This window comes from Rhinolophus hipposideros (assembly GCF_964194185.1).
Source record: "Rhinolophus hipposideros genome assembly, chromosome: 20".
Lineage (NCBI taxonomy): Eukaryota > Metazoa > Chordata > Mammalia > Chiroptera > Rhinolophidae > Rhinolophus > Rhinolophus hipposideros.
In genome coordinates, this window is record NC_138066.1 from 5,949,628 (window position 1) to 5,976,464 (window position 26,837).

Here is a 26,837-nt window from a genome sequence, read left to right on the forward strand (position 1 = left end):
AGCAGTAGTTCGTGCACTCATAGTGCTGGACACCTGGTGGCTCAGGAAAGTACCTTCCCATTTGTTGTGCTGGGAATGATGGAGACCACAGATTTGCTCTTCCTTGGCAGTAATGAGGAGAGAGTCACTCATCGCCCTTCCGAGTACCGAGAAATAGCTGTTGTTGGCTCCCTTGCCCTCCTTACGACATTTAACAACACTGAGGTTTGGCTTGAAAATTGAGAGAATTTTTAAAGATAAATCTAATATTTATTTGTATATTTTTCCTACCCAGGAAAATACAGAAATGCTTTAAGAATACAGAAATGCTCCTGAGGCAGCACCTGATATTGAGTCCCATGTCCCCACAGGTTTCTATTAAAACAAGAGGATAGGCCACGCTCAGGGATAATAAATCTATTTTAATAAGATTACTTTTGACAACTATTTGTACATGTATTTAATGGTACTTTCAACCCCCGGGCTCCATTACAAATTGGGTACTGAAGCGTCCTTGCCAGGAAGTGAGCAAAGCTGTTAGCATCAAAAGTTTGCAAATCCCGTGGTCTGAGAAGGGTTATTTTACACTGTGTCGGGAAAAATAACGAAGCATTTAAATTTCTCATTGTACACCTGTACATTGGTTTAGATTGAATGGCTCAAATTAAACAAATATAGAGAGATTTCATATATACAAATATTATATCATGTATAGGTCTATCATATCTATTTTAAAAGGATAAAATTTGACTTTGCATGCATGACTCGAATCTGTTCCTCACTCCCTCAGTCCCCAAGTGTGACTAGGCTCCTCAGTGCCCTCCCAGCCCTCCTCCCCGAGAATGGATGGGGCGGTCATGAGAAGGGACAAGTCCTGATGCCGGTGAGCGGGACGCGCCGCACCACAGGGCCGATGGCACTCGCCTGGTGTCTCCGAGGGCCGGCCTCACGTTCCTCCACATGCTCTGGGTAATAGAGTAATTGTATTCACCTGTGACCTCCAGAAAAGAGGCTCCTGGACCCCATGGACCTCATGACTGAGTGCCACTGAGGGCCTGGGGGTGGGGGCAGGGCGGATTACTGTCATATCTGATGTTTGGGGGGCAGAGGGAGCTGTCTTTGGGCCCTCCAGACACCCTCGAGATCATTGTTTAATTCTTAAGTGTAAAATGATAAGGTGGTAATGGGAGTTTTCAGTCACACAGTGCGGAAAAACAAAATTTGGGAAGTGAAACAAATTTCGTTTTAAGCCATTTACTTTGAGCCCATGGATTAAAGGGCAGGTTTAAAGGTGTTTACAGCGCCGGCCCTCCCCGGTGCCCAGGATCTAATCCCACTGTACGGACAGATCCCGCCATCCTATTTCCCTTCTGTAGCCACTGAGCTGGTCCTGCAGGACTTGGTGTTCACTGTCAGTACAGGTGGCAGCCCCAGGTCTAAGGGGCAACCTGACCCTCCACACCCCCACCCCGCAGAGGACATTTCCCACAGGCAAGCCCTTGGGCGGAGAGGGCTGCTGCTGGGCATGGAGGCTGAAAGTGGATCAAAATAGGCACAAAGTCAAAAGGCAAAGATCAAACAAAAGGCCAAAGTCACCACCCGAAGGGAACATACAAAACCTGCACCACCACCATTTGCCACACGGGCCGGAGATGACAGTGATCCGCAAAACTCCAGCCTCCCGTTGGCAGTGACAGCAAGGAGCCAACGGAGACGCTTGGCAGCCCAGGGGCGCCCCTGGCGTGTGTCAGTCTGGGCCCATGTATGTACACACGTGTCAGAGGGCAGTGCTCTCAGACTCCTCCTCCGAGTCCCTCTTCTCAGTCACCGAGTGTCGCTGCACATGTTCCAGGGGACTCAGGCGGAGCGTGGACTCCAGCTCTACGTGGATGGAGGGAACATCAAAGTGGACAAGATCTGAAAGTGGCCAGAGAGAGAGAGGTGGCTGAGAGGGGGCTTCAGCTAAGGAGCCACTGATGGCAGGTAACTGGTCACAGTCGGCATTGGGAAGCAGTGGACTGGCCACTGGGGGGCTAGCCTATTTGGGGGCCGATTGAAGCGTTTTAGTGCAGGGTCGGTTAGGGTTGGGCCAGTTTGCTTCTACCAAGCAAGCCTGTAGGACCAGCATCCAGCCCCTGCCGGGGTGGTTCAGAGGACCAGGCTACCACACACTCACTGCCTTCTGGGCCGGTCTCAGGGACAGTTTTGGGGGGATTTCAGGAATGTGTCTATTCCCTAAAGTCTGCAGGGATGGGAGGAGGCAGTGGGAAACACCCCATTTTCTCATCAGACTGGGGAATTCTTAGATTCACGGCACCCTCACTCTCAGGCTGTAAACAGTACAGTTCAGATGGCTGATGGGCAGGGCCAAGGGTTTCCCTCAGGACCCTGGCAGTAATTGGAGCAAAATTTGCTCAGCTCCATTGCTCAGCTCTAGGTAACTGCTCACCTAGAGGTCCAGCCTTCTTGGGCGCCCTCAAAGGTCATTCTTCCCGGGAGATGATCAGGAAGAATGTACCTGAAATGTATCTGAGGTAACAAGGCTCAGTGTCTGGGATTCGGGGCATCTGCGAGTAAAGACAAATCCTTAGAGCCAGCGGCTCAGCATATGCACGGCCTCCTGGTGGGGGCCTGGGACTACACCGCTCTGGGAAGGCCGAGCCTGAGGAGTCCCGGGGCTGCAGCAGGCTGACTGGAATGCAATGGAGCTCAAAACCCCAGGCCCCAGATCCTTTACTCTCAGTCGTGTTACCCATGCCTAGGCCTGCTTAGTCTTTGCCTCCACTTAGCTGTCAATCTGGGCCCGTAGCAGCACTCCACATGACAGAGGAAGTGTACCTAGGAAGGGAACAGCTCTAGACCAGGCCTGAGGGTGGGGTGTTTGTTGTGTTTTTGATTGATTTTTTTGGTAAAACAAACATTCAACCCAAAGAATGCCATATCAAGTGGACACACAGACATTTGGACACTGCCCTAAAAGACATACAAACATGAAAACTCTCCAACAAAGGGTCCTTCTGTCTCACCCCACCCCCTCAAACAGTCCTCAAAATGTCGTTCCAGCCTGTCTTCATTCTGCTGCTTGATGGAGCAGTGACTGAGGGTCTGAGGCTAGCTCAGCCAGTGCCACTGGCTCTTCCTCCTGCCCCAGAGGACATGTGCAGGCCTTTGGGCCTGCCTGTGTCCTGCCCTCGCTGCTGGGGTCCATCCCTGGTGCCTAGTGGGAGGCAGCTCCTGGCCTGGGGCCGACCTGCCCCACCTGTCGTGCCATGTTCTGTTAGGTAAGGCACAGGCCATCAGGCCTGGATTCCAAATCCTATCTCTGTCACTAGGGGGAGTATAAGCTTGGACAGGTTTCTTACCTCCCTGTGTCCCAGCAGTCAAAGGGGAAGGGTGATGATGGGTTTACTTGACAGTTACAGAAAGAGCACGTAAAGAACCCCCAATAGGGGGTTGAGATGAGCTGCTCAGCTGTGCTCCTGGCTGTTCTCTTAGAGAGAGCCCTGCGGAGGAAGGCAATGCAGGAACCCGGGAGCAAGATTTAGGGAAAGAAGCCCCAGTGACATTGCAGGGGCGCAGGGGGAGCGGCAGGGGCAGCTTGTTTCTTGTTTTGGACAAAGCTCCAGAAGTGTCTGTCAGGAGACCTGTCTGTGGACGCCCTCCTGCCATGCCTGTCATCGGTCCCCACAGGACCACAGGCACAGCAGCTTTCTTGGGGCACTGGGGGGCCCTCCCCTGGTTTACTCTGGATGCCCCTCCTTACTGAGGCAAAAATACCTGGTTCATCTGGCTTCTTTCATGTTCTTGACTTGGTTTTACTTTTGAGCATCTGCTCTTTATTGGAGGATATCAGCAAAAACTGGTATAACTGCTTGCAAAATATTTCATTGAGTTGGATAGACAGGATCTGGCTGGCCATATACCCTACGAAAAAGTGAGCTCAGGACGAATTCTACTACTGTGGAGTCTTCAGGATTTGCCAGCGGTCTCAGCCCATGGGAAGGCAAGTTAGACTTTCCTTCAGAAAGTGGGAACGGCTGGGGCGCATGCGTGCCGCACGGACAGGCTCCGGCCATGGGGTGAGGCTGCATCCAGGCACCGGGGTGGCAGCTTCATTGCGACCCTTCCCTAAACCAACGTGTATGTGAGGAACTGTCTCTGGACACTGGGCACAGACATCTTCTGCAGGCCCTCCAGTGATAACAAAGGTTCGTCACATGAGCAGTCCTGTTACCCTTTCAATTCTAAACCACAGGGAGTGCACAGGGGAGCTGAGATTAGGTGACAGAGGGTGGGGAGCAGATGAGCTTGGCTTCTGCCTGGCTGTCTCCCCCATCTGCTAAGGACAAGAAAAAACAGACCAAAAAAAAAACACGAAAAAAACCGCCAGTGATCCCAAAAAGCCTAATGAGCTCTCGGACCCGGCAGCTCCTGCGGAGGCTGGGGAAGGCACCAGGATGGAAGCCGCCATGCAGGTCTGAGCTACATGCAGAGTGCGGGGCAGAGAGCTGTGGCCTGGCTGGCTCGGGGGAGTGGACAGGAGGCGAGGCTGGGGCCGCTTACCCTGAACATCCCCCTCACACGTATCCAAAACTGCGGCACTCATGTCACACAGCTGCAAGAACACAATGATAGGATTCGGAGAAAGGAATAAACATGATGAAACAAGAACGTAACAAAAACTATGCCAAGTATCACAGTCAGGTGGGCCACGCCAGGTCATTACGCTTCTACTCTGGTCAGAGGCCGGTGCGCACGGGACAGAACAACAGTCTGCTGCCAAAGAACGTGAAAACAGAACAGGTACGGGGGCCAAGGGCATTATTACTGCGACCTGGTGCAATGGAAAGAGGATTGTTACATTTCTCATGTGATTGTGGGGACACTGGCTGCCTCTTTGTGCTTTCTGTTGCCTACTTTTTGCCCCCCGAGTTCTCCTCGTTCTATTATCTCTCTGTTCTTCCTCAGTGATACCTGCTGCTCATTCTGTTTCTTCCAGTATCAACCCTATGCTGTGTCCCTTCCTTGGGGCAGCTGCACTCGTTGGCAGGCTGAGGCGTTGGGAGGAGCAGCCCCTCTAGCTTCCTGGGGGTGACCACGAGCTCCTGGGGTGTGGCCATGAGCTCTGAGGGCAGCAGGCCTGTGCCCCCCTCCATCAGGACTCATTCAGGACACACCACCAAGAACCACCCGGGGGGAAGTGGGGCTCACTGTCGTCTTTCAAAGAGGAATTACCTTAATTTTTTATGAGCCTCAGGGTAAATGACAGCAGCTGTACCTTTGACAGTAATCACAGCCCAAAATAAAGAAGCCAAATCACCAGACGGCTGTTGCCCACAATATTTAAATCTTTCGACCCATTGCAAACACTCCAATTGTACTGGCCTTTGCATAGGCAGCAAGCTACTGAACCCCACGGGCTCACCCCCGCTACCTAATCAAGTGAAAAAGAACATCACTCCTGGAGGAGGATGTAGGAATAAAAGCACAATCCCTGTGAGAAATCCCAGTGCACCTAGGACTGCACTGCTCTTTGTATCTGCGTGGTATATTTATATAGTGTACTTGTGTGGTGTGTGTGCATGGATGTATGTGTATTTGGGCAGTGTTTCTGTGTACTGTGTGTGGGTGTGTATCTGTATCTCGGTGGTGTCTGGTGTGTGTGTGTGTGTGTGTGTGTGTGTGTGTGTGTGTTCCATCCCAAGCTGCCTTAGTGTTCTGCCACTTGGGACAACACTAAGCATGTGTGCACCGCTCTGCCGCCTGGTGACACGGCAAGCTGGCCCTGTTCCAAGACACCGCCCAGGCCATGGCCTGCCTCCCTGCGTGAGGAAAATGCTATGCCTACTTTAGTGGGCACCACAAATATGCCCCGTGGTCAGATCTAATCTCATGTGGTCAGAGTGGAGAGATGTTTCAAAAATGTCCTCTTCTAATGAACACACAGTTTTTGCTAACACACAGTTTCTGGTGTGTGTTTGTGATTTCATGCTTATACATTTTTTTCCCTTGGGGGGAAAAGAGCTCCATCTTTGATTTTAAACTTAAAGCAAAACTAAATTTAGCAGTTGAGGGCTTGTCCAATTAGCTCCTTTAAGAACAGGGGGACACGCATCTTTTCTGAAACTGACTCCTTTCTAAATATATATTGCTAGAAATCCATGTTTCTAATTAGGCTTATTTAAGTAATAGGAAAAAAAGTCTTTGGTTCTTAGTGTCTGTTCTCAAGATACAGGTTTGTACCTGTTTAGACCCTTGGGCTCTACACAAGGAAAGCCTCCACCCCTCACCTGTGCTGTTCTGCAATCACAACCCCGCGTCCAGCCTCTCCTGAAGCACCACTCCAAAGAATTCAGGGCATTCAACGCCCAAATTATCAACAGCATCAGAGCCCTGAGCCCGCAGGCATTCGGTTGGGAGAATCCCCTAAGAAGCCCCTCTGCGGAGTGACTTGGATCCATCCTGAGCTGCTTTCCACGGGCTTAAGGGTGGTGTCAAAGGAGATCATCCTGGAAGCCACAGTAGCACCCGCTCAGCCATCCTGTGGCAAGCAGGGGTCTATGAACTGGGGGGTACCGGTAGCCCCTCCGCTTAGCACATTTCGCTAAGGTTCATGAGAAAATCTGAGGGAGCCGCGGCTTGGTTACCTGTAGACATGCTTTCCCCGGGGGACATGCCATCTAGCATGGGAGGCTCCGTGGACTGTGGACTAGAGGCTGAGAGGTTCACTGTGGGAGGCTGAGGAGGCGGCAGGGTGGGTCTCTGTCTGGGCTTAGGGGTGGGCCGTGATTTGGTTAAAGTGCTTGTGAAGCTGGAAGGAGAGGCCAGAGGGGGAGCTGCAGCAGCTGGGGAGAGCTGGCCTGAGGCCAAGGAGTACCCTTGAGGGTAACTCAGTCCGTAGGGCGATGGGGTGCTCGGTGGGGTAGGAGACAGGCTGAGTGGGGATGGCTGGCCGGCGGACTGGTCAGTCACAGTGCCAGGCTGGACAAAGGGGACCTTGGGTGGAATTGGTGCCACCTTCTTGGAAACTGGAAGAAAAAACACAACACAACAGCAACACATAAGGTTGTTATTAAATTAAGCCCATTGTCTATGTAGCCTATTAGCACACCCTTCCCCACCTCCTAACCCTTGCCACCTCCTGACTCCCACCCCCAGCTCTTGCTACCCCGAGAGCAGCCAATACAATTTTTTAAAAAATCACCTAGTACTGCAAGTTTTCATATTTCCCCATCTGTTCACTAATTTCTCCTCATCTTCTCTGAATTCCTGCCAACACACACACACACACACACACACACACACACACAGCCAAACTGCAGCACAAATTTCCCATCCACAGGCAGTGACTGATTTCCCAGTGTCCTGTCACCACTTCGGAGTGGTAAAAGGTATGGGTGGTATGCTGAGGAAGAGTGAGTCAGTGACAGAGGGTCCTCTGTTGGACTCTGTTGGACCCTCAGAGGGTCCAACAGAGGACAACTGGAGTTCAACCTATGACAGTGGACCCTGTTCGGGGTGACTGTCCTTAGAATAGGAAACTCTGACTTTTGGCTGAACCTGCCCAATGGCTCTTGGCTCCCATAATAAGGACATATGACCACGTACTTTGGCCACAGAAGCCCAGTGCCTCCATCATATCCGTCCTTCCCCCGTCCTTCCCCTGATACAGCATGCTTGCTTCTGAGGTGCTTTTCTTTCAAGAATCGTACCCTCTGAGTACAAATACGAGTATAGACAGATCTACTACATTGTTTTAAGCCCCGACCTCCTCTGCAGTGCTTTTATTTTCCTTTTTCTTTACTTAATCATGCTAAAGGGTAACAAATAAATTATACTTTTAATTAAAAATGAACTGGTGAGGATGACAAATTCAAACACTCAGAAGATCCCATTGATGGGCAAAGGTCTTGAGAAAGCAATCACTAATCTGTCAATTAAGTGAGTGCCGGCTGTGGGTACCATTAATTCTAGAAGAAATTGTCCTTTAAGCCCTCAAGGAAGCATCAGGGACACTTCTCCCACCCCTCACTTCTCACCCCTCCATGGAATAAAATCTAAAATGCACTTCCCTGGTCCTTCACTGTGCAGTGTCGACAAGGAAATGACATGTTCTTCTGGGGCCCACCAACATGGGCTCAAATTCCTCCCCTATCTTACCCACTATAAGCCCAGGGGACATTTATTTAAACCTCTTCTCCGCAGGATTGCAATAATTACATGGGACCATGTGTATAAAGCACCAGATAATCATGACTTATAATAAAACCACTTTTCAGCCCTACTGGCTAATGTGGGAATTACTCGGTGGGTGAGAAGCAAGTGGAGACTCCAGGGATCATGCTTGAGCCTGTCTTGTCCTAAATGAGCTGGAAGAGGGAGGATGCAGTGACATCACCATGTAGTCTATGATGACATTTACCAGTTCTTGGTAGTGACAGGATGAAGCCTCAATGTACAACTGTAGGCACGTTCTCAAAAGACTGAGGGCTTCAAAAAGAAAAAAGGTAAGTGTGCCAACGGGGGCAATGGTGGAGGGTGGAGAAGTTGTACCTTTCAAAAGATGGCTCTGAGCTACTGAATGCCACTTGGGAAAGGGACCTGTACCATTCTACGCCACCTCATAGTCCCAATGTGCTGTGAAAACTGAGAGGGCCAACCTGCCACTGGCACTAGTTAGCTGAATGGCCTGGACTGGGAGCCCTGACTCCACTGGGCGAAACAATGGCTTGCTGCCACCCCGCTCAGAGGGTGCGGGGCAGGCTAAAGTCCTTGTACATAAAGATGGCCAAAGAAGTCTATTTAGACTGCAAGGAAAATCTGTTGTTGCTGGAAAAAAACCCTGAAATGCTAAATTCCACCCCCTACCCCCACCACTGTGGCTCAATTCTTATGTCTGGAAGGGTGTCCCGAGTACCCCATACTGCCCTGAACGGCACCACCCTTGTATTATAGTTCCACATTGACTTTTCTGGAAAGGCTATGCCTGTTGCTGTTACATCCTTAGAGCTCTGCACATAGTAGGGGCCCAGTCACTGCTTGTAGGATGCCTAATGCGTGAATGGGGAATGGACAAGATGGAAGGACTGGCTGAGAGCCGACATGGATAACGGGATTGCCACTGCAGCCTGGAGCCAGGATGGCAGGAAATCTCCCTGTCGTGAAGGTATGTGTGGATAAGGTGAACCAGCCCTGCTCCACAAATCCTGGAGCTAAATCTATACCTACAAGCTAGAAAGGCCTGAATTGAGAACAAATGAAACAATAGGCTATTTTAAACAAGTTAAAGACGTTGCAAAGTGGTGACGTAAGGTGAAAACCAACAGAAAAGATTTGGGGAAGCACACATTCCCTGCAGTTCCCCACGTATGGAACAGCACCGCGGAGCATGTCTCTAAATTTTGGGGGTCACTTCAGAGAGAATAACTGGGACTTTTACAGTGAGTTCCAGTGGGCAGCTCTGGGGTTCGTGAAGAAATTCTCAGACCTTCTAAAATGGAAATATGGGAGGGCAGGACTCCTGTAGAAACAATCTGATTCCCTCTTCTGTGTCACATTTGACAAACAATCCCAGGGCAGGCAGCTGTATGAGGCCCCGGTTGACAGGCAGAAGACCCCACACATCTTAAATGATGGCGGCAGAGCCTGGCGGGGTCTGTGGGAGACACACGTCATCCTGAGCAGTGATTCTGCTCAGAGGTCTTAGGGCACAGGAAGCAATACCCTGTACACGCCACTAACGAGCCCACTGTTCAAGTGAGGAAACGAAGGAATAGTGATGAAATGATCCCTTTTGGAGTTGGTTAGCTGCCAAACCTTGAATGCCCAGACCAGGAATGTTCCACTAAGCCACCGTTTCTAAGTATCCATGCTAAGTGAGGGAAACGAGTTCCCAGGCAGCACATGTGCAGCGATGTCTGGCCTGAGACCAACGTGGAGCGTGGCAGTGACATACCTTTCCGGAGGGTGTGAGGACTCTGGTCTGCGGGTAGCTGGCTTGGACTGGTGCCTGCTTGTGCCCCTGGTTGCGTCCCTGTACTGGGAACCCCCTGGCTGGAAGCTGGACTTCCTTTCTGCCCAGATCCTGGAGAAAGTTCCTTGCTTTTAGAAGTGCTGAAACGTAAGCACAAAGGATAAGAGTGAACCCCTGAACTCAGGCCACGCCGGCATCAGCATTGTGGATTTCAGTACGTCTGCCTCGGGCCAGCTCTAGTCTGTCCCAGCCTGGTCTGTCTCAGGCCCTTCTGAACATCTTCAAAGATGCCCCCAGAGGTGACTGTCCCTTCTGGGGGCTCAGATGGCCTGGGTCCCACTTTCTCCTCGGTGTGGCACTCACTGACAGTTCCCTGGCATTCTCAGACATTCGGAAACTGGAAAACCTCAGTGCTCTGTCCCTTCTATATCCACAGCAGACCAGAGCAAGACCAGAGCAAGACCTTCTTAGGGTCCGTGTGCTGAACGAGGACTGATGACTTGGGCTCACACTGCCAAGCCTTATGGCCATGGCTCCCCAGCTGCTTTCCTTGAATCTCATTCACACCTCCACGCAGGGGAGGAATTGGGGACCCATCCTCAAATTCAATAGCAGATCTCAGCAAATGGTAGGATTTCAATGTCCAGATGTGGGACAGTTTGAGTCCCGGTCCACCAGGCAAGGAGGGAGGATTAGAGTCAATGGCAGTGAGGGCTTCTGGAGTCCCTTGAATTGATAAAGGGATACCCTGGATCACGAGGTCCCAAAGAGGGTTCATCCAACACTGCTGGCTCTTTCTCAGGCATTCTCCTAAGGATGAGGTATATGTTAAAAGACACCGTACTCCACTTCACTCCACAGACCAGGAATGGCAAATAAATGGTCAGCTCCTCACTCCCTACCATCCTCCCCAACAGGCCACCCATCGCAGACATCACCAATTCATCTCCACATTTCCCCCACAGAGTTCTCACTTGTTTTCAACATAATGTTCCAGGTAGCCCCTAGCAAAACAGGGAGGTGACCTTGGAGTTGGCAGCTATCTGTCACCTTTGCTGGAACCTACGTGGATTCTGATCCCCTCAGGTAGGGCACAGAGAGTAGAAACCTAAATCCTTTGCAATGATTATTTCTTCCCCAAAAAAGTAGCTACAGCCCATTTCTTCCCTAAATTTGTCTAGAAACTAAACATTAAAGAGCTAGGAATATACTGCTCATTCCACTGGGGTACAGTGCGAAAGGCTGGGAGGCAGAGAGGGACCTGGGCTGGAATAGCAAACATGATCAAAGTACAACTAATTTTCTCTACGTGGAGGAATGAAGGGAAGGCCACGTTCAAGGTACTAGTAAGTTCTATCCTTCTCAGGATGAGTGTTACATCACACTGTGTAATTCCCCAAGGAAAAAAGCCATTTTATCAGAGGACTAGAAGAGCAACAGTTCCTTTCTCTATTCTGTTAATGGAAAAATAACAACAAAACCCAGCAAACCCTTCCCTCACTCCTGTTGGGCAAAAACTTCTTTCATTCTTTTCAGGACCAAGGTAACCAGGCACTCAGGTGTTAATGACAAATATCACTCTGTCCTGTCCATCTCTGCCTCCATTAAGGGGAAGGTAAAACCGAAGAAAACACGAAACTAGCAAACAACATAATTGCTTCTTGTGGGACAATAGGCTCCTTCTTTCCTCTGGATAGACATCTGTCTAAGGAATCTAGGGCCCAAGAAGCTCATTCTTCTTTTCCTTTCCACCTGCACACTCCCCGCACTGTAGAAACAAGTATTTACATACATTGCCCGGATCCTCTCTCTCCAGCATAGACGCAGCTGACCCAGGGGGGAGAGCTGGGGTGTAAGTAACATAGCTATTAGGAGCCCGAGGTGGATGAAGCACAGTTACAGCATGCTTGAAGACAGGTTAGATGTGGGGATGTATGACTCAGTGAGCTTGGGTGCAAAGGGGCAGGAAGCAGAGTTTGGGGTTGGAGTTAATGCCAAGCAGATGAGCAGGGTACAGAGGCTGAGCCTGGCTGGAGAGACCATCAGCCTTGAGGGAATTAACCTGGTGGGGAATGGGAACGCTGGAGCAAGCCACAGGGAGGGGAGGGCCTGCCATCCTTGGGGGTGGGGGAGCAGTAACAGGAATCTGGTACTGGAAGAAACATCGTCTGGGCTGTGAATGTCCAGAAAACAGAAACAAACAAACAAAGCAATGGAACAGCCATTTGTATTGGGAGGAATCCATGTGGGGAGAGTAAGAGTGGTACAAGACAAATAAGGACATTGACACCCAAAGGAAATCTACAGGACTGGTTACTCTGGGAAAAAGGGCCAGTATGACTGTACAGCAATGGGACTGACCTTTTATATCATCTGAACGAGTGGGCGATGTTCCCTGCCCATGTGTGACTCTGTGAGGCCACTCATCTGCAACATTCTGGGAACATCTCAGAGCCAGGGGAAATCCATCTTGGAGGGGTATTTTCCAGAAACATCATTTATGTGCCAAATGTTGTTGGCACCAAGTCTCGGTTATAAGATGGGAAATCAGGATGGAGCCAGTGTGTGTAAAGGGAAACTTCCCAGCAAATCAATTCGTCCAAACCTCTTCCTCATCAGTCTCTGGCCCTCAGCCATTGCCTCTGCTTCTCCACTGAACTCTCTCTCCCCCATCTGCACCTCTCAAGTGGACCTGCAGCCCAGCGAGTACACGGCCAGTGCCGGCTTCCTTGATCGTCTCTGAGTTGGCGCCAACAGCAACAACCCACGCACATGCAGTGTCAGCCTCCCCCTCCTAAACTCTGTGATTGTCCCCTTTCCCTTTGTCATTTTCCAATTTCACAGGGAAGAGAACTGCTCGTTAAAGAAAAAAGAAAACCTGCAATCCCTTCATGTAAGGGGTTGGTGTGTCTATGTACTCATGTGCGCAGGCATACAAAGATTGGGTTAAAAGATTCATCTTCCCCAAACCCCAAATGTTTTCCAGCAGTGGCCCTGGAGGAATGCTGCATCTTCTAATAACAGAATGTAAAGCAGTGTCTGATTTGACTCACTTTCCTAGGTCTCCTAAGTTGTTAGAGAGCAGATAGTTTTCCTAATTGCTGTTAACAGCAAAGTAGCTTCACTGTGTGATTCCAACTTCTAGAATCCCCTCCGACAGCCCCCTTTCAAAGAAGGGCCAGGTACAGCCTCCTTCCCCTGCGTCCCTGGGTATGACCATGTGCCTTCATGATTTGTGAGTATTTGCTCACTGGAACACGTATGTCTTAAGGGCACAGATTGCATCTTTCATCTTTGGATGGACACATTCCTCCATAAATGTTCACTGAACTAGTGATGGAATAAGCTTGTTCTTTTTCCTTCCCTTCACAGAATGGAAACACAACTGTGCACCTGCAAGAAGCTCACCAGGTCAGCACGACCACATGACCTCCACTGCTTCCCTGATTTGCACTCATGTTAGCAGGGAAAATGGCCCCTACGAATGTAAAAGTGGAGGGGAGGAAAAGAGAAATACCGACATTCTAAATTTCAAACTGGGGAAATGTTACCGGCTTTGGAAGGGGACGTGGAGAGCTGGGAACTGAGACGCCTCACACCACATTAGCGCGCTGCCACCTGACACTTCTGCTGTTTGCTTAGGGATGCTATTCTTCTTGGGAAGCCTGACATTTATCTGATAATCCAGGGAGCTGTGAATGATTTATCGGGTGTCAGCATGATGCAGAAAGCCAACACGAATGCTGAGAAATGGGGGGAAATGACAGCATCCAAGAGGCCTTGAGTGGGTGCAGCAAACCCCACCACACCCTGCACCGCAGGCAGCCCGCCGCAGGCTTACCTGGTCCGTTCAGCCCCTGGCTGGAGGCCCATGCTTGATGGAGAAAGCGAGGGTACTGCGGGGTCGTCCAGGGGCTGCTCAGGAAGGGATGATGGCAGCTCGGCGGGCGGGGCAGGGGGCTGCATGGAGGGCGGGGCACACGACCCTTTCCGGCCAGCAGAGGAGCCTCTTCGAGCCACCCAGGAGGTGTCCATCACCCTCACGCCCATGCTGGTGAGGGACACAAAGACACGTGCTTACCCACGCATGACAGGCGACAGGCTCCCTCCCCCATGAAGCGGACACATTCAAGCACCTCCGTGTTAGGAGAACAGCAGTGCAGCCTCAGCACCTTCCTGGGCCCAGAGAAGCGAGGCGTCAGCAGGGCTCCACTGACAGACAGGCGACGCTTGGAGCATCCCGATTGCCCCAGGCAGGCCTCACCAGTGGCCCTGGCACAGCAGGCAGCGGGGTGTCTACCCTCTGCCAAAGCCAGCTGATCTTTCGGGGCAGAATGCAGCCTCTCTGGGGGGCACTCACTCCTCTCAGGTGGGAGAGGCAGGTGGGCGGGACCGGGACACGGGCAGCATGGGACTAGAACATGGCACCAACCAGCAGAAGACGTCTAAATATCCATCCTTCTTCTTGTCACTTGCGGTTTACAGCACGGGGCCTAGTCATTAGCCCCAGGACCCTGGCCAAGCTACCGCCTCTGCAGGCCACACCCGCTTGTCTACATTGCACGGAACGGGCTGATCATGCCTAGGGTCACTCTCCGTTCCGATTCCATTTTAATGATGAGATTACAGTCGGCTTCAATTAAGTGGGCCAAGCAACCAGACGCGGCACATTCACCCTCTGGCAGAGCTCACTATGGCATAGCTCGCTTACTTTTCAGAGACTGAACATGGCCTGTAGCTACCCGAGGATACTGTACCTTTGGATTTTCCTAAGGCTGCAGGGACAGAAACATACAGATATTAGTGTCAAAAAAACTACGTCTTTCTTTGGACATACAGGTTGTCTCGTCAAGGTCAGGGTCTTAGCATAGGGCTTTTATTGTGGCAAAAAATGATTTCGATTTCGTTGGTCTCTTAAAGTGACTCTTCTATTTGCATGGGTAAAAAATCTTATCCTATTAAGCTTACAGGTAAATAAAGAGAGAAGCTGAAGAGCTGATATCAGTGCATACAGATGGGCATTAGAGGGCATCCTAAGGGAGGAAAAAGATTGATGGAAGAATAATAGTCACTGGAAGAATAATAGTCACCTGCTTACTTTTAAGTGCCACGATTTAGAAGGCAGTTAATTCCTTTTCCTTGGTCTAGGTGGGAACTTGTATTGTGGGATGTAGTCGCGGCTTCACTGACTAAGGCGAGAGCTAATATTTCTGATATCAAGGAAGACACAGACATTCACAGGGAGAAAACACGTGCTCCGAGCCAGCGTCTGTCTCTATATGCACAGTGGGGTGTGGGTGTGAGGGTTTCTGTGTGCTTGCTCTGACCTCTTACTCTCACCCACACTGGTCAGAAGCACAAAGCTAGTACACCACGAAACCCTGTGCACCTGAAAGGTCACATTTACCTTGCAGAGGGGCAGCAAGATTAAAAAATAAAAAGGGTTCAAGTATAGAGCTTGGTTGGAGCAGGTGGGATTTAGGCCCTTTAAGGAAATACAACTTGGCATGGAGACTGCAGTGAGGTACAGTGAAGACATGGCGCTAAAAGCTGAGCACACACTGGGAGGGAGACGCCGTCCTGACACTCTTTCCTCTGTAGGATCCCCAGAGCCCTTTCCGTGTGTAATGTCAATGTTCATTTTGTCTCATCTTCCTTGGATGGCTCTGAGGAGGCCCCGGGGGGTAGGGAGGAGAGGCCAGTCTCTTTCCAGGATCCACTAGCTTTCAAGTCACCTTGGGTCTCAGGAGCCTCCGACAAGAAATAAGCACCACCTAGAGGAGAGCCAGAATCCGTTTTGGAGGCTACTCAAATGTCCGGCACAGGGTCGAGGTGCATCCCCTGATATTTAAAGTGGGCTCCAAGGAGTATCAAACTGTGTTCTTGGGCTTCAGAATCCATCAGGATACAAAGAGCAAGAAGCTTACTATTCCTCTAGGAGCAGGGAACTGATATCACCTAGTTGCAATGGTCGGTGAGGATGGCAGGCATGCAAGCCTCACCTGTTTTTCTTACCCGATTCTCTTTCACTTAGAAAGACATTGGTGGAAGTGAAGGGAGGGGAGGCAGGGGCTTCAGGGTCAGGGCTGGTGGGCTATGCCTTCTACTTCCAACGGCATCTTCAGCATCAGCAACCGCAGGTGCCAGGCTACCTGGTGATCTCCTAGTTTACCAAGTGAAGGAGCCAGCTGGGCCATGGGGTATGGACAGAGTGAGACCTGCCATCAGCGGCAAAATGTCACCAACAAAGAAGTAACAGCTGAACACGTCCTTCCACTTTTATGCCGTATGGAATCACCACTCTCCACCTGAAATTATTTTCTTGGGAGGTAGCATCACGTTCACAGTGGGCATGTATTAAATAACAGTTGATCTTTTCAGAAAGTCAGGACAAGGGGTTACGGTAAGGATAGTTAGGGCAAGGAGATGAGGAGCAGGGTGTGCAGAGTTCTCCCCCACTCACTACTGATCCATGTGGGGTAGACCAGGTGACACATCCTTACCTTGGCAAGGCAATGATGCACAATCTCCCATTTAACTCCTCCTAGTCTCCCAGGACCTTATATTTGCATGGAATTTATCATAAGCCACACTTTGCATTTTTCACGAGACTGTATCACGGAATAGGTTCTGGAATGATCCAAGCCTGAAGACCCAGCTAAACCATTCACTGACTCAGTAGAGCTCTCTCAACTACAGAATAAGGCTGATACTTCCCATCCCACTTCCAGCATTTCCGTGAAGGAATTTTATCATGATTAAGTGCTAAGATACATCTAGCATGTCTTTGGGCCATTGCCTGGGGGAGGACACCAAGTAGTCATGCAGTGGGTTGTGGGGATGTGAGAGATGGGAAACACAGGGTATCCCAATAAGTGGTCTGTCTAGCTATGCAAATGGTATTTTATGGGGTTGACCAGTTGGCCATATAGGGAATCATACAATATCTTGATGGAGGGAAGATAAAGGTCTGGTAGCTGGATTGTGTGGAGCTGGGGTGGCAGCTCTGTGATGCCCACTCCTTGGACAAGGATAGGGTGACCCTACTCCTTTTCATGCTCACCCCAATTCTTCTAGGGAGAAGCACAGCCCTGTGGGCAAGAGTATGGACTTTTGACGTAGGATTTGGGGTCTGAATCCCAGATTTTCTCATTACTGTGTGCTAGGGATGACTTACTTAACATCTAGTATCCTCTAATTACCCTCTGTAGGATGGGAGTAATACCACCTCGCCTTCTTTCTTAGGGTGTTGTAAAGAAAAAAAATAGAACAGTGTGCAAAAATTCCTTAGCACCTGTTAAGAAATCAGTAAGTGGTAACCTTGAATGTGGTGCTGCTCTGTCCTTGTAGGTGCCAAGCACATACAATTAAAAAAAAACACCAAACAAACCCCATGGAGAAAGAAATAAAGAGAGTGAACCCAAGCCTTAAACAAGCTGATTGAACGGGGAAAGGAGGATATGGTGTCAGTAAATCAGGTACAGTATGAGATGAGATATTGGAAAGACCCCATCTGGGTCATATAACCTGGGTTTATAGCATCTGACATCAGATTTCTTCCCTTCCTAACACTGGCTCTAAATATCAAAAGATATTGGGGTAGTTCTCTGGTCGAAGTAAAGGGAACAAAAAACAAGGGATAGAGGTTAGTAAAAGGCCCTTTTCCCTAAGCTCCTTAGTCTTCTAGGAATCTATGACTTAGGAGGGTCACTGTGGGTTTCAGAGGAGGGGATGCTGAAAGCCTACTTGGATGATTCTAGGATTAAGGAACAGAAAAATAAAAAAGGGGTCCTCACAAACCCCTTAAGTCTTACTGTCCTGCTCAGGTCATAAGGGCAGAAAAGAAGGAAAGCTTAAGATGGGTTGTCTTGGCTGCAAAGTTCCTTGGGAAACAAAGTGTGATAGGGTGCGGGAGACTCTGCCAGGAGTGGCCACAACCTTCCCACCTGCAGAAGGTCTTCCATGTCACTGTGAGACTCCTGCAACCTTCCACTGTCCCTGGCCAATCCATTTGGGCTTTAGTATAGTTTGTGCTTGCAGAATTAGCCCAATTGCTCAAGGGAAGGTGGAGACAGAGAAAGACTCTAAGATGTCATACACTAAAGAGATTAATTTCAATATGCTGAATCATGTATTTCAGGAACTCATCAGACTCCAGATTCCCAGCCTCCCCGTCAATCCAGTATAACCAACAGTGTCATCAATATTCCCTAAAGCATCATTCAGATTTATCTCGAAACTTCCCAGTTAATTACTGTTCCAAACTACTGATCACTGAGGTTCAAGTCTAGCTGGGTGGGAAAAGACCCATCATTGAGCAGCTCTCCTGCACAGGTTGAAGACGAGTCAGACACCAAACTGAGTTCTAAGGAGACTGCTAGCTCTGCTGTAAATATCCTCATAGATTTTGGGGGGGTTGCTGTCAACTGGCTCTGGGAGAGGACCCTGAGGACCACACCACTGTGAAGCAAGTGAAACGGCTGCAGGCAAGTCAGGTTTCAAGAGTGGAAAGAAGAGCTGCACGTTGGTCTTCTGAAGACAAAGAGCCGAGACCATTGGTATCTCTGTGGACAGACTGCCCTCCCACTGGGATCCAAGGGTCTGCAGACAGCCTCACAGATGCTGTCAGGGCCTTGCCACCTGTGGGTGTAGGGATCCAAGAGGCTAGAAGCAAGCAGGGGCAGTGGGACAGATGTGTCAGCCAACAGGGCAGGTGTAGAGAGCATGGGCCAGAGCCAGGAGGGGCAAACAGGAAGCAGGGCAAGCGGGCACCAAGGAAACAGGCACGTGAGGAGGGAAAGGGGCAGTGGTGGTACTGGCGAGGTCTGTCTGAAGTCTGAGGCTGGCATCGGGCAGGGAGTGGAGGCAGCGAGGCGTAGTAAAGGGGAGGATGGCACCCATCAGAAGGGTAGAGATGTGAGGCTAGCAAGGAGGCTTCATCGCTGACGCTTTTCCTATTCTTGCCTCTGGGCTTCTGCACGGGCGCCTCCCCAATCCCCTGAGTTTGTTCCGACTCTGCTGGGGACAGAGCCAGTGGATGCAGATGACAATTCCTCATGCCCGTGAGTCCGTCCTGACCAATGGGTAACCGCCTGCAGACATCTTGGCTCTTTTAGAGGCAATGGGTCTTGCATAAAATATATATATATATATATATATATATATATATATATTTGATACGATTAGGGATAACACTTCTGCCATTGTCAGAAAAAATAGAAGGGATTTGCAAGGTTACTTTCATTTATTATTTGGGGTGAGTGATCCAGGAAACAAATATCACTATTCCGTAAAACAAACCAAAAAAGATAATATAAACAAGACATTAAAAACACGTAATAACCTAGACCCTAAAATTTCCAAGTGGGAGATGAGGAACGTCCAGTGAGCACTAGTGTGATGTATTAATACTGTGACACTCAGGGTCTCGGCAGAGGTAGCACGGCCTGTAGGTCACGCTGACATTCAACGGCTAAAGTAGGACAGTTTTGAAAATTAAAAAAAACCCACGGTATGATTGCAAAATTATGTATTCAGAATGGGAAAATTTTTCTGTCATTCAGTGGTTCTCAGCCCTCGATGTACATGAGCATCATGTGGGACATTTTCAAAAACAGCAATGCCTGACTCCGGTATCTTTTTTGAAAGCTTGTTCTGGCTATCATTGGCTGCACAACAAAGCACTCTCAAAACTTGGCAGCTCATTTATCTTAGGTTGTGGCAGAGTCAGAGAGGGACAGCTTAGCTTGTATACTCTACACAGCACTAGCTGAGGTGGCCTAGAAGATTCTAAGATGGCTCACAATGGTAGTAACTTGGTGCTGGCTATCAGCTCAGTGCTTGGCTGGGGTTGAAGGCTGGGGGCTTCAGTTTCTTTCTCTCCAAGGATCTGCTTGGAATCCCACACGACAAGGTAGCTGGGTTCCAAGGAGTGTTCCAAGACACCCAGGCATAATCTATAATGCTTCTTCTGACCTAGCTTCAGAAGTCCCAGAATATCACTTCTGCTACATTGTCAGTTAGGGAAGTCACTGTAGCCAACTCAGAGTCAAAGGGAGCACATTAGATTTTAATCCTCAATGGAGGAAAAGCTAAACACCTGGTACCATGTTACCACGAAGCTCCTAGTGTGTAGCTGCAGGGGAGGGTTGCATTAGTTTCTTGGGGCTGCTGTCACAAGTACCCAAAGTTGGTAAACAACCAAAATGTATTCTCTCACAGTTCTGGAGGCTAGAAATCCAAAATCAGTATCACTGGGCTGAAATCAAAGTGCTGTGCTCCCTCCAGAGGCTCTAGGGGAAAATTCTTTCCTTGCCTCTTCCGGCTTTTGGTGGCTGTCAGCATTCCTTGGCTTGTGGCCACATCTTCTAATCACTCTCTGCTCCATCTTCATACCCCCTTTTCTGTGTGTGTGTATGTCAGATCTCCTCTGCTGCCCTCTTATGATATACGGAATTGCATTCAGGGCCCACTCTGGGAATCCAGAGTCATCTCCATATTTCAGGATCCTTATAACCACATCCACAAATGTGGTTACCATTTTCCCCCAAAAGGTAATATTTACAGGTTCGAGGGCTTCAGACCTAATATCTTTGGGGGGGCCATTATTCTGCCTACCATAATCATGAAAAGTGTGTATGTTAGCTCCTAAATCTGACCCCAGGACTTGCTAAAGAAAGTTTCCTGTGTCAATATGAATCAGAAATGCACCAAGACCAAAGCTAGGAGCTGGGATTGGGGGTAAACTACCTGATATGACGTCTAGGATATAACAGCCCTCATGATGCTTGGGAAAATGCTATCCAATCTTTCTCCCCCAAATTTTCTTTTTTAAAAAGTAACAGCTTTATTGATATACATTGAATATATTCTTTTTTTAATCTGACCAAAAAACCTCAATAAAGCAAGCTTTAATTTGTCAGTGTTTCAAGGGGGTAGGAGTAGTTTGAAGACTTTGATACGTGTTTCAAAGATTTTAAAAGCTCAGAAATGGGTACACATGCAGAGATTTCCCCTAATATTGCTAAATAACACAGAGACTCAACTGATGCAAATTCCTTTTCTCTCCCCTAAAACACTTACTCACAACTTTAGGTTTCTGTTTGTCTTAAAGCTAGTTAAGAATTGATTATCTACAAGCTCTCCGTACTTTATAACACAGGCACTGATACCCAGACAACTCAGTGAGAGTCACCCTAGGCCAGTAAGTCCTTCAATTAATTTAATGTTCAATACAAATTTTAAGACACATAAAACATATTCATTTTGTGTACAAAAATAATTTGTTATGCATCTCCTATATTCTTAAAGTATATATACCAGGGGTGCCAAAACACTGTATACACATTTTAAGAGATTTGTTCTCTATGCTCAAGCAACAGTTCGCTATAATCAGAAGTGTCTGGAAGCTGATGGTAACCACTCTGAGCACCTCTCGTAACTGCAGAAGTCAAGCGTGACTTGTATTCCTCTTTTGTTATCAGTATATATTGAGTATTACAATTAATACAGTTTTTTCCTTTCTTAAATTGTGTATACATTTCTTTTGACACCCTCTCTCTCTACACACACACACACACACACACACACACACACACACTTTAAAGGTATAGGAGGTGCACATATACTTTATATATACATATACACACAAACATACACACACACATATATATACATATATATATACACATATATGTGTATATATATGTGTGTATATATATATAAAGCAGTTTCAGCTTTAAATCAGAATGTTATGCAGAATGGGCATATCATTTACAAAGTTCTTAAGAGAACTTTGTGAGATGAGGCATCTGCTTAAAATATCATTGTTCAAACTTCTACATCTGCCCGTATTCAGATGTAGGGGTGCAGCATATTCAGGGGTGCAGCGGACTTCGAAAGCCTTGGATTCCACAGTGATAACTCTTAGAGGTCATCTGGATTCCTTTTCGGGGGGGGGGTGGTACTGGGAGTCTAATGTGGTCTGATAAGGAGAAGAGAGGAGCACACTTCTGAAGCACAAACACCTAGGACTAGAGGAGTTCTCTGTAAGCCAGCCAGAACTGGAAGTGAACCCCCAGGGCATCCCTCAGTGAGCTACTTCACAAAGGAACTGAGTTGCTTAAACTGAGTTTTAAAAACAAATTCCAACGCACTTGTTAGCTCATCTATCTCTCTATCTCTATCTCTGTCTCTCTGACTTACTACTCCCTTGTGATGCAAAGATCAGATTCTAAGTCTGCTCTTTTTTTATAAATTTAAGAAATTTCCCTCTACTCCCTTCAACATCTAAGAATTTCCAGTTTTTCTTTCCCTGGTAGATATAAAAACAACAAACAACAGCACGGAGCAGACAAACAACTCCCACTGGCCTCACATGTAAAGTGTCTGGTGGGTCAGGTAACACATGGGGACGCTGCCCCTTCTGAACACTGCTCCCTCATCACAGGACATAGTGTGGGTCCCCAATGCCAGCTCCCCTCCCACTCAGAAAAGGAGAAGGGTGGAAAGACTCACACCTCTGCAGTCCTGGCTTTTCAACCTTCCCTCTGACGCCCTTTAGGCCTTTCAAATAAATGGAGCTTTCTGGTTGCCTAGTGGTCTGACTGGAAAGTGGAAGGTTGTAGTTGCTTTACTTCCTGTTTTCTGAATTCCTGATATTCCCATTTGGTGCTTTATGGCCCTGTCTGTTTTGAAGCAGCAGTTGCTAAATTTTATTTTATGGCAGTCATTTTTAATTCCTAGCCAAAGTTTACTCAACTGATTTCCTTGACCAAGCAATGCATGCATTCCTTTTAAAACACATACTACCGTGTTTCCCTGAAAATGAGACCTAACCAGATCATCAGCTCTAATGTCTTTTGGAGCAAAAACTAATATAAGAGCCAGTGTAATATTATATTATATTATATTATATTATATTATATTATATTATATTATATTATATTATATTAATGATATGATATGATATGATATGATATACCTGGTCTTATAGTAAAATAAGACCAGGTCTTATGTTAATTTTTGCTCCAAAAGACACATTAGAGCTGATGGTCTGGCTAGGTCTTATTTTCGGGGAAACACGGTAGCTGACACCTTCAGCTTGCTGAACACTCAGAAGTCCACATATTTTGGTTGCCATAGCTGAGCTGATGCTTACCACGAATCAGCTGTGCTTATTGTGTAACCTACTTATGCCCATTTTCCTTATTATGGGAATCATATTATGCAATCACATACGATGTAAGCTGATTTAATGAGTGTGACAGGGTCACGAGTAGGCAAACCCAGCTGAACGCATTTAGGAGTCTCATAACACCTGCATTCAAGAAGGTGTAACTATTAATCATAAAAGATGGAGAGAAAAATCTTAAAAATTTACAAGGATTTTACAGTCTATGAATTGTATTGCTTTAAGTTTTAGGTTTTCTCTGTTTCAAAGGGACTGAACTGGCCGTGTTAGACTATGCACAAAAGGTGTCGTTTAATGTTGCTGAAGAATGCAAATGAGCAGACATATCACCAAAGTAAAACCACTAAAGAGTTGAGAATTGGCATACGTTGATAAACTTTGAATCAAAATAAAGTGCATGTATTTTTAAAAAAATTGCTCTTGTTGACCAACTTTTCTTTTTTTCCATGAGAACTAATCAATGGTGACCACAACTGCCAGCTCAGAAGGCTACACTTACCTTTGGCCCGAAGCAAGGGAAGCGAGCCAAGCAACTCACCCCAAAGAGCACAGATGAAAGCATCAAGACTGAGGTAACAGTTTAATTGTGACAAGTCACCTGAACAGCTATTAGTCAGTGCAGCCTTCCTGTCAATCCAATTTTTTGTTACATCTCAACTCTTCCCTTCTCTAATCCCCAACATTGAGAAAGGGACACCAGCTCATACCCATCCTTTTTGTAAAACTCCAGCATCATATTATCTGTGGCAACGCTGAGGGGCCGGCGGGCCTGCTCGGACTGTCGCCGGTCAGCGGGGTCCATGTCTGGGGACGGCATTGAGCTGTAGTTGGCGTTGTGGTTCACGTGCACAGGACTCCCATAATTCCCTGTGATGTTGAACTCTATCTCTGTGGGTTAGAAAGAATGGGTATGCATGATCTATTGGTCTGTCACACCCTTCCTGGGCAGGGGAGAGATGAGCAGAGATGGCCTCTCCTTTACACTTCAGCCCTAGAAAATTTTATCCCATGGTTCAATGTTAGGTCATCTATTGATATTAATTCATCTTACTATAATTCATTATATTTATAGGTAAACACATGTGCTCACTTATCATATTAATATGATGGGCATTTAATAATGCAGTTCTCATTTGTGATTAAAAACAAAGCTTAGTTAAATAGGAGCAGATGGGTATTTCCTGAAAGACAAAATCATCTCTCTCAAACCTCCTGATTAAGAGGGAAACACCAGGGCCATCTTACTTAGATCAGGAAAATGAGCAATGCCCATTCTCACCACTGTTATTTGACACTATTGGAAAAGTGCTAGCCAATGGAATCAGTCAAGAAAATAAAATAAGAGGCAATGTTACTATTTGTAGATGATGATATCTTTCTGGAAAACCAAAAGGAAAAAATTAAAAAGAGTTAAAACTAGAGATTTCAATAGGGTTTCTAAGGGTGTTTGTTTGCTATCAAATGGATACGTGGAAGTACTCATCTCATTCTTTTGAACTATTCTTTTGCCTATTTGTCTGCAATGGTAATGCATCAGCGTATCCACAGAACTTACCTTCAACTCCTATCTCCTTTATTTCTTTATCCTTATTTCTTACTGCCACCCAACTTTATGTCATCAATAGAACTCTTATGAAATTAGTAGTTAAAGCTATCACAGTCAAAACACATGAAACAAAATATAGACAATCAAACACTTTGATGTTAGATCAGCACTAATTGATTACCTTTGATAGAGCACAGAATTATTAATATTACACCCTTTTTGTTTACTAAACATAAGGTATGGTATCCTGTCTTTCTAAAGAGAAAACAGAATTTAGTGTAACAACTGCTGTCTCTTCAAAGCTGTCACCACTGAGAGACATATACTTATGTAATGGTGTTTCCATGGTTAAGAACATTTACGTAACTCCCTCTCAATAGCTGCCTTTAGAGTCTAACTTTGAACCAGGTACAAGAAAGAATCTCAATGCCTTTGAGCTCCACCTTTACATGTTGAGGGACACTCAAAAGACACAGCTTAGAATAACAAAAAGGTGGCACCCAGGTGGTCCATAAACCCTGAATAAAGTCCCCTTCATCTCAGGTCTCAGTCTCCAGCTCCCCCTACATCTATAAAACGGAGGATCTCTTTCCTTTACCAGCATTTCATGATTCACAGATTTAAAGAAACCATGGTGTGGAAGTTAGACCAGAAAAATCTATGGACATGGCTGGTATAGGCAGTGGACATCTTCAGGTCAGAGAGTAGGAAACTGTCATGATTCTACCCCCATGCCTGAGTATATGTATAGAAGGATTAAAAACAAAAACCCACAAACATCTTTGGGCACTGGTACTTGGTTTCAAAGGTTCAGAAGTCACAGTGACCCTCCCACTCCCTCCACACCTGGATGCCACCACGTACCCCCAGGGAAGAACCAGTCTGCATGCTGGATGATGGGTTCGATGATCCCAACAATCTGCAGTGAAACTGTGGTCATCATCTCCGTGATGTTCCTGCGTACACAGGGCAGAGGAAGGCAGGGCGGGGTTACCAGTCAAGATGGGTGAAAGGCACCCCTACCCCTCCAGTCCAGTCCTGGACTGGAAGCTGCTGACCTAGGTCTGGGAACAGGCTTTCTCTTGGGAGGAAGAAGAGGTTTACTTCTCTTTCCCCATCTAGAGAATGGGGATCATCACAGAAGTTCTCCTTACAGGAGACCCGTAAGGATGAGTAAGGAAATGAGTAAGACACACACATCACCAAGCATGCGGCACTTTTCAGTGGGAGGTATGAGCCTCATAACTGGCAGACTCATCCTCTTTTCAACTCTGTTCCCTCTTTCGAGATAGCCCTCCGTCCCTCTGTATCGTGATGCTGGCATGTGTGTTAGGGAGGCCTGAGAGAGTTTGCCTTGCCTGGTCCGTCATGTCCCCTGCCCTCTCATTCTGACACTGATATAGATTAGCTCTGAGAAGACCCTCACTGCAGACTTGTAGCTCTGAGACTATCAGTGGAAAGAGCTACAGGATTCTGGGTCTCCTCCTGAACTTAAAAAAGGAGCAGGCCAAGGCAGAAATATGACTTGACAAATAAATGAGGTTGGTGAATATCTGGGCCCTGGCCATCCCACCCCTGCCCCTGCAGCTCCGTATAATACCCATATGCCTGTTGCTCCCTGTACTCACCCTTCTGATTGTGGCCATAGGAGGTTGGGTCCTAGCACAATCGCCATGTTACTGGGAGTCATTTTGTTTACATCTTGATATTCTGACAGCTTGGATAAAAATTTGATCAAATATCTGAAAGGAAGTTAGAAGAGCCAGGTTTAACTAAAGGCTCAACACCAGTCATGTTCCCCAAGCAAGGGGTAGAAACTTCGCTTGTGAAGCACACCTTACTGAAGACACTCATACATCCTACAACACAATGAAGACATATCATATATCAGGACACGGGAATGCTCCCAAAACAGACTCAGGTCTTATTCCGCTATATGAGTATGTCAACGTCTGGCCAGAGAAATTGTCCATCTTTCAGCATATAATGACCTAAAGTTCCTTCTTCTTTTCAAACCCCTGTCACCTGTCATCCTACCTGTGTGCAGAGGTGAGAAGCAAAGTGTCTAGGTATCACTGGCAGGATATCTACAGGCTAAGGGTGGTAGCCCCTGGTCCCTTCAGAAACCCTCCCCGCCTCAGCAGGGC

General features: G+C 47.6%; 1 protein-coding gene across 6 annotated transcripts in view; it reads right to left on the minus strand.

The window, feature by feature from the left end:
- Positions 1-381: 381 nt before the first annotated feature.
- Positions 382-26,837, minus strand: part of ARHGAP44 (Rho GTPase activating protein 44) — a 170,696-nt gene continuing 144,240 nt past the window's right edge. Inside the window, exons 14-22 of one of the 6 annotated variants that reach the window (XM_081027055.1) lie at positions 26,319-26,432; positions 25,555-25,646; positions 23,852-24,032; positions 14,710-14,727; positions 13,794-14,003; positions 9,935-10,092; positions 6,627-7,007; positions 4,543-4,594; positions 382-1,896 (exon numbers count right to left, since the gene is read on the minus strand). In XM_081027055.1, the coding sequence (XP_080883181.1) occupies positions 4,587-4,594; positions 6,627-7,007; positions 9,935-10,092; positions 13,794-14,003; positions 14,710-14,727; positions 23,852-24,032; positions 25,555-25,646; positions 26,319-26,432 (1,162 nt within the window). In that variant the 3' untranslated portion in view covers positions 382-1,896; positions 4,543-4,586. The remainder of the gene's footprint in view (positions 1,897-4,542; positions 4,595-6,626; positions 7,008-9,934; positions 10,093-13,793; positions 14,004-14,709; positions 14,728-23,851; positions 24,033-25,554; positions 25,647-26,318; positions 26,433-26,837) is intronic. The other 5 variants (XM_081027056.1, XM_081027053.1, XM_081027058.1 and 2 more) reach the window with 5 other exon arrangements.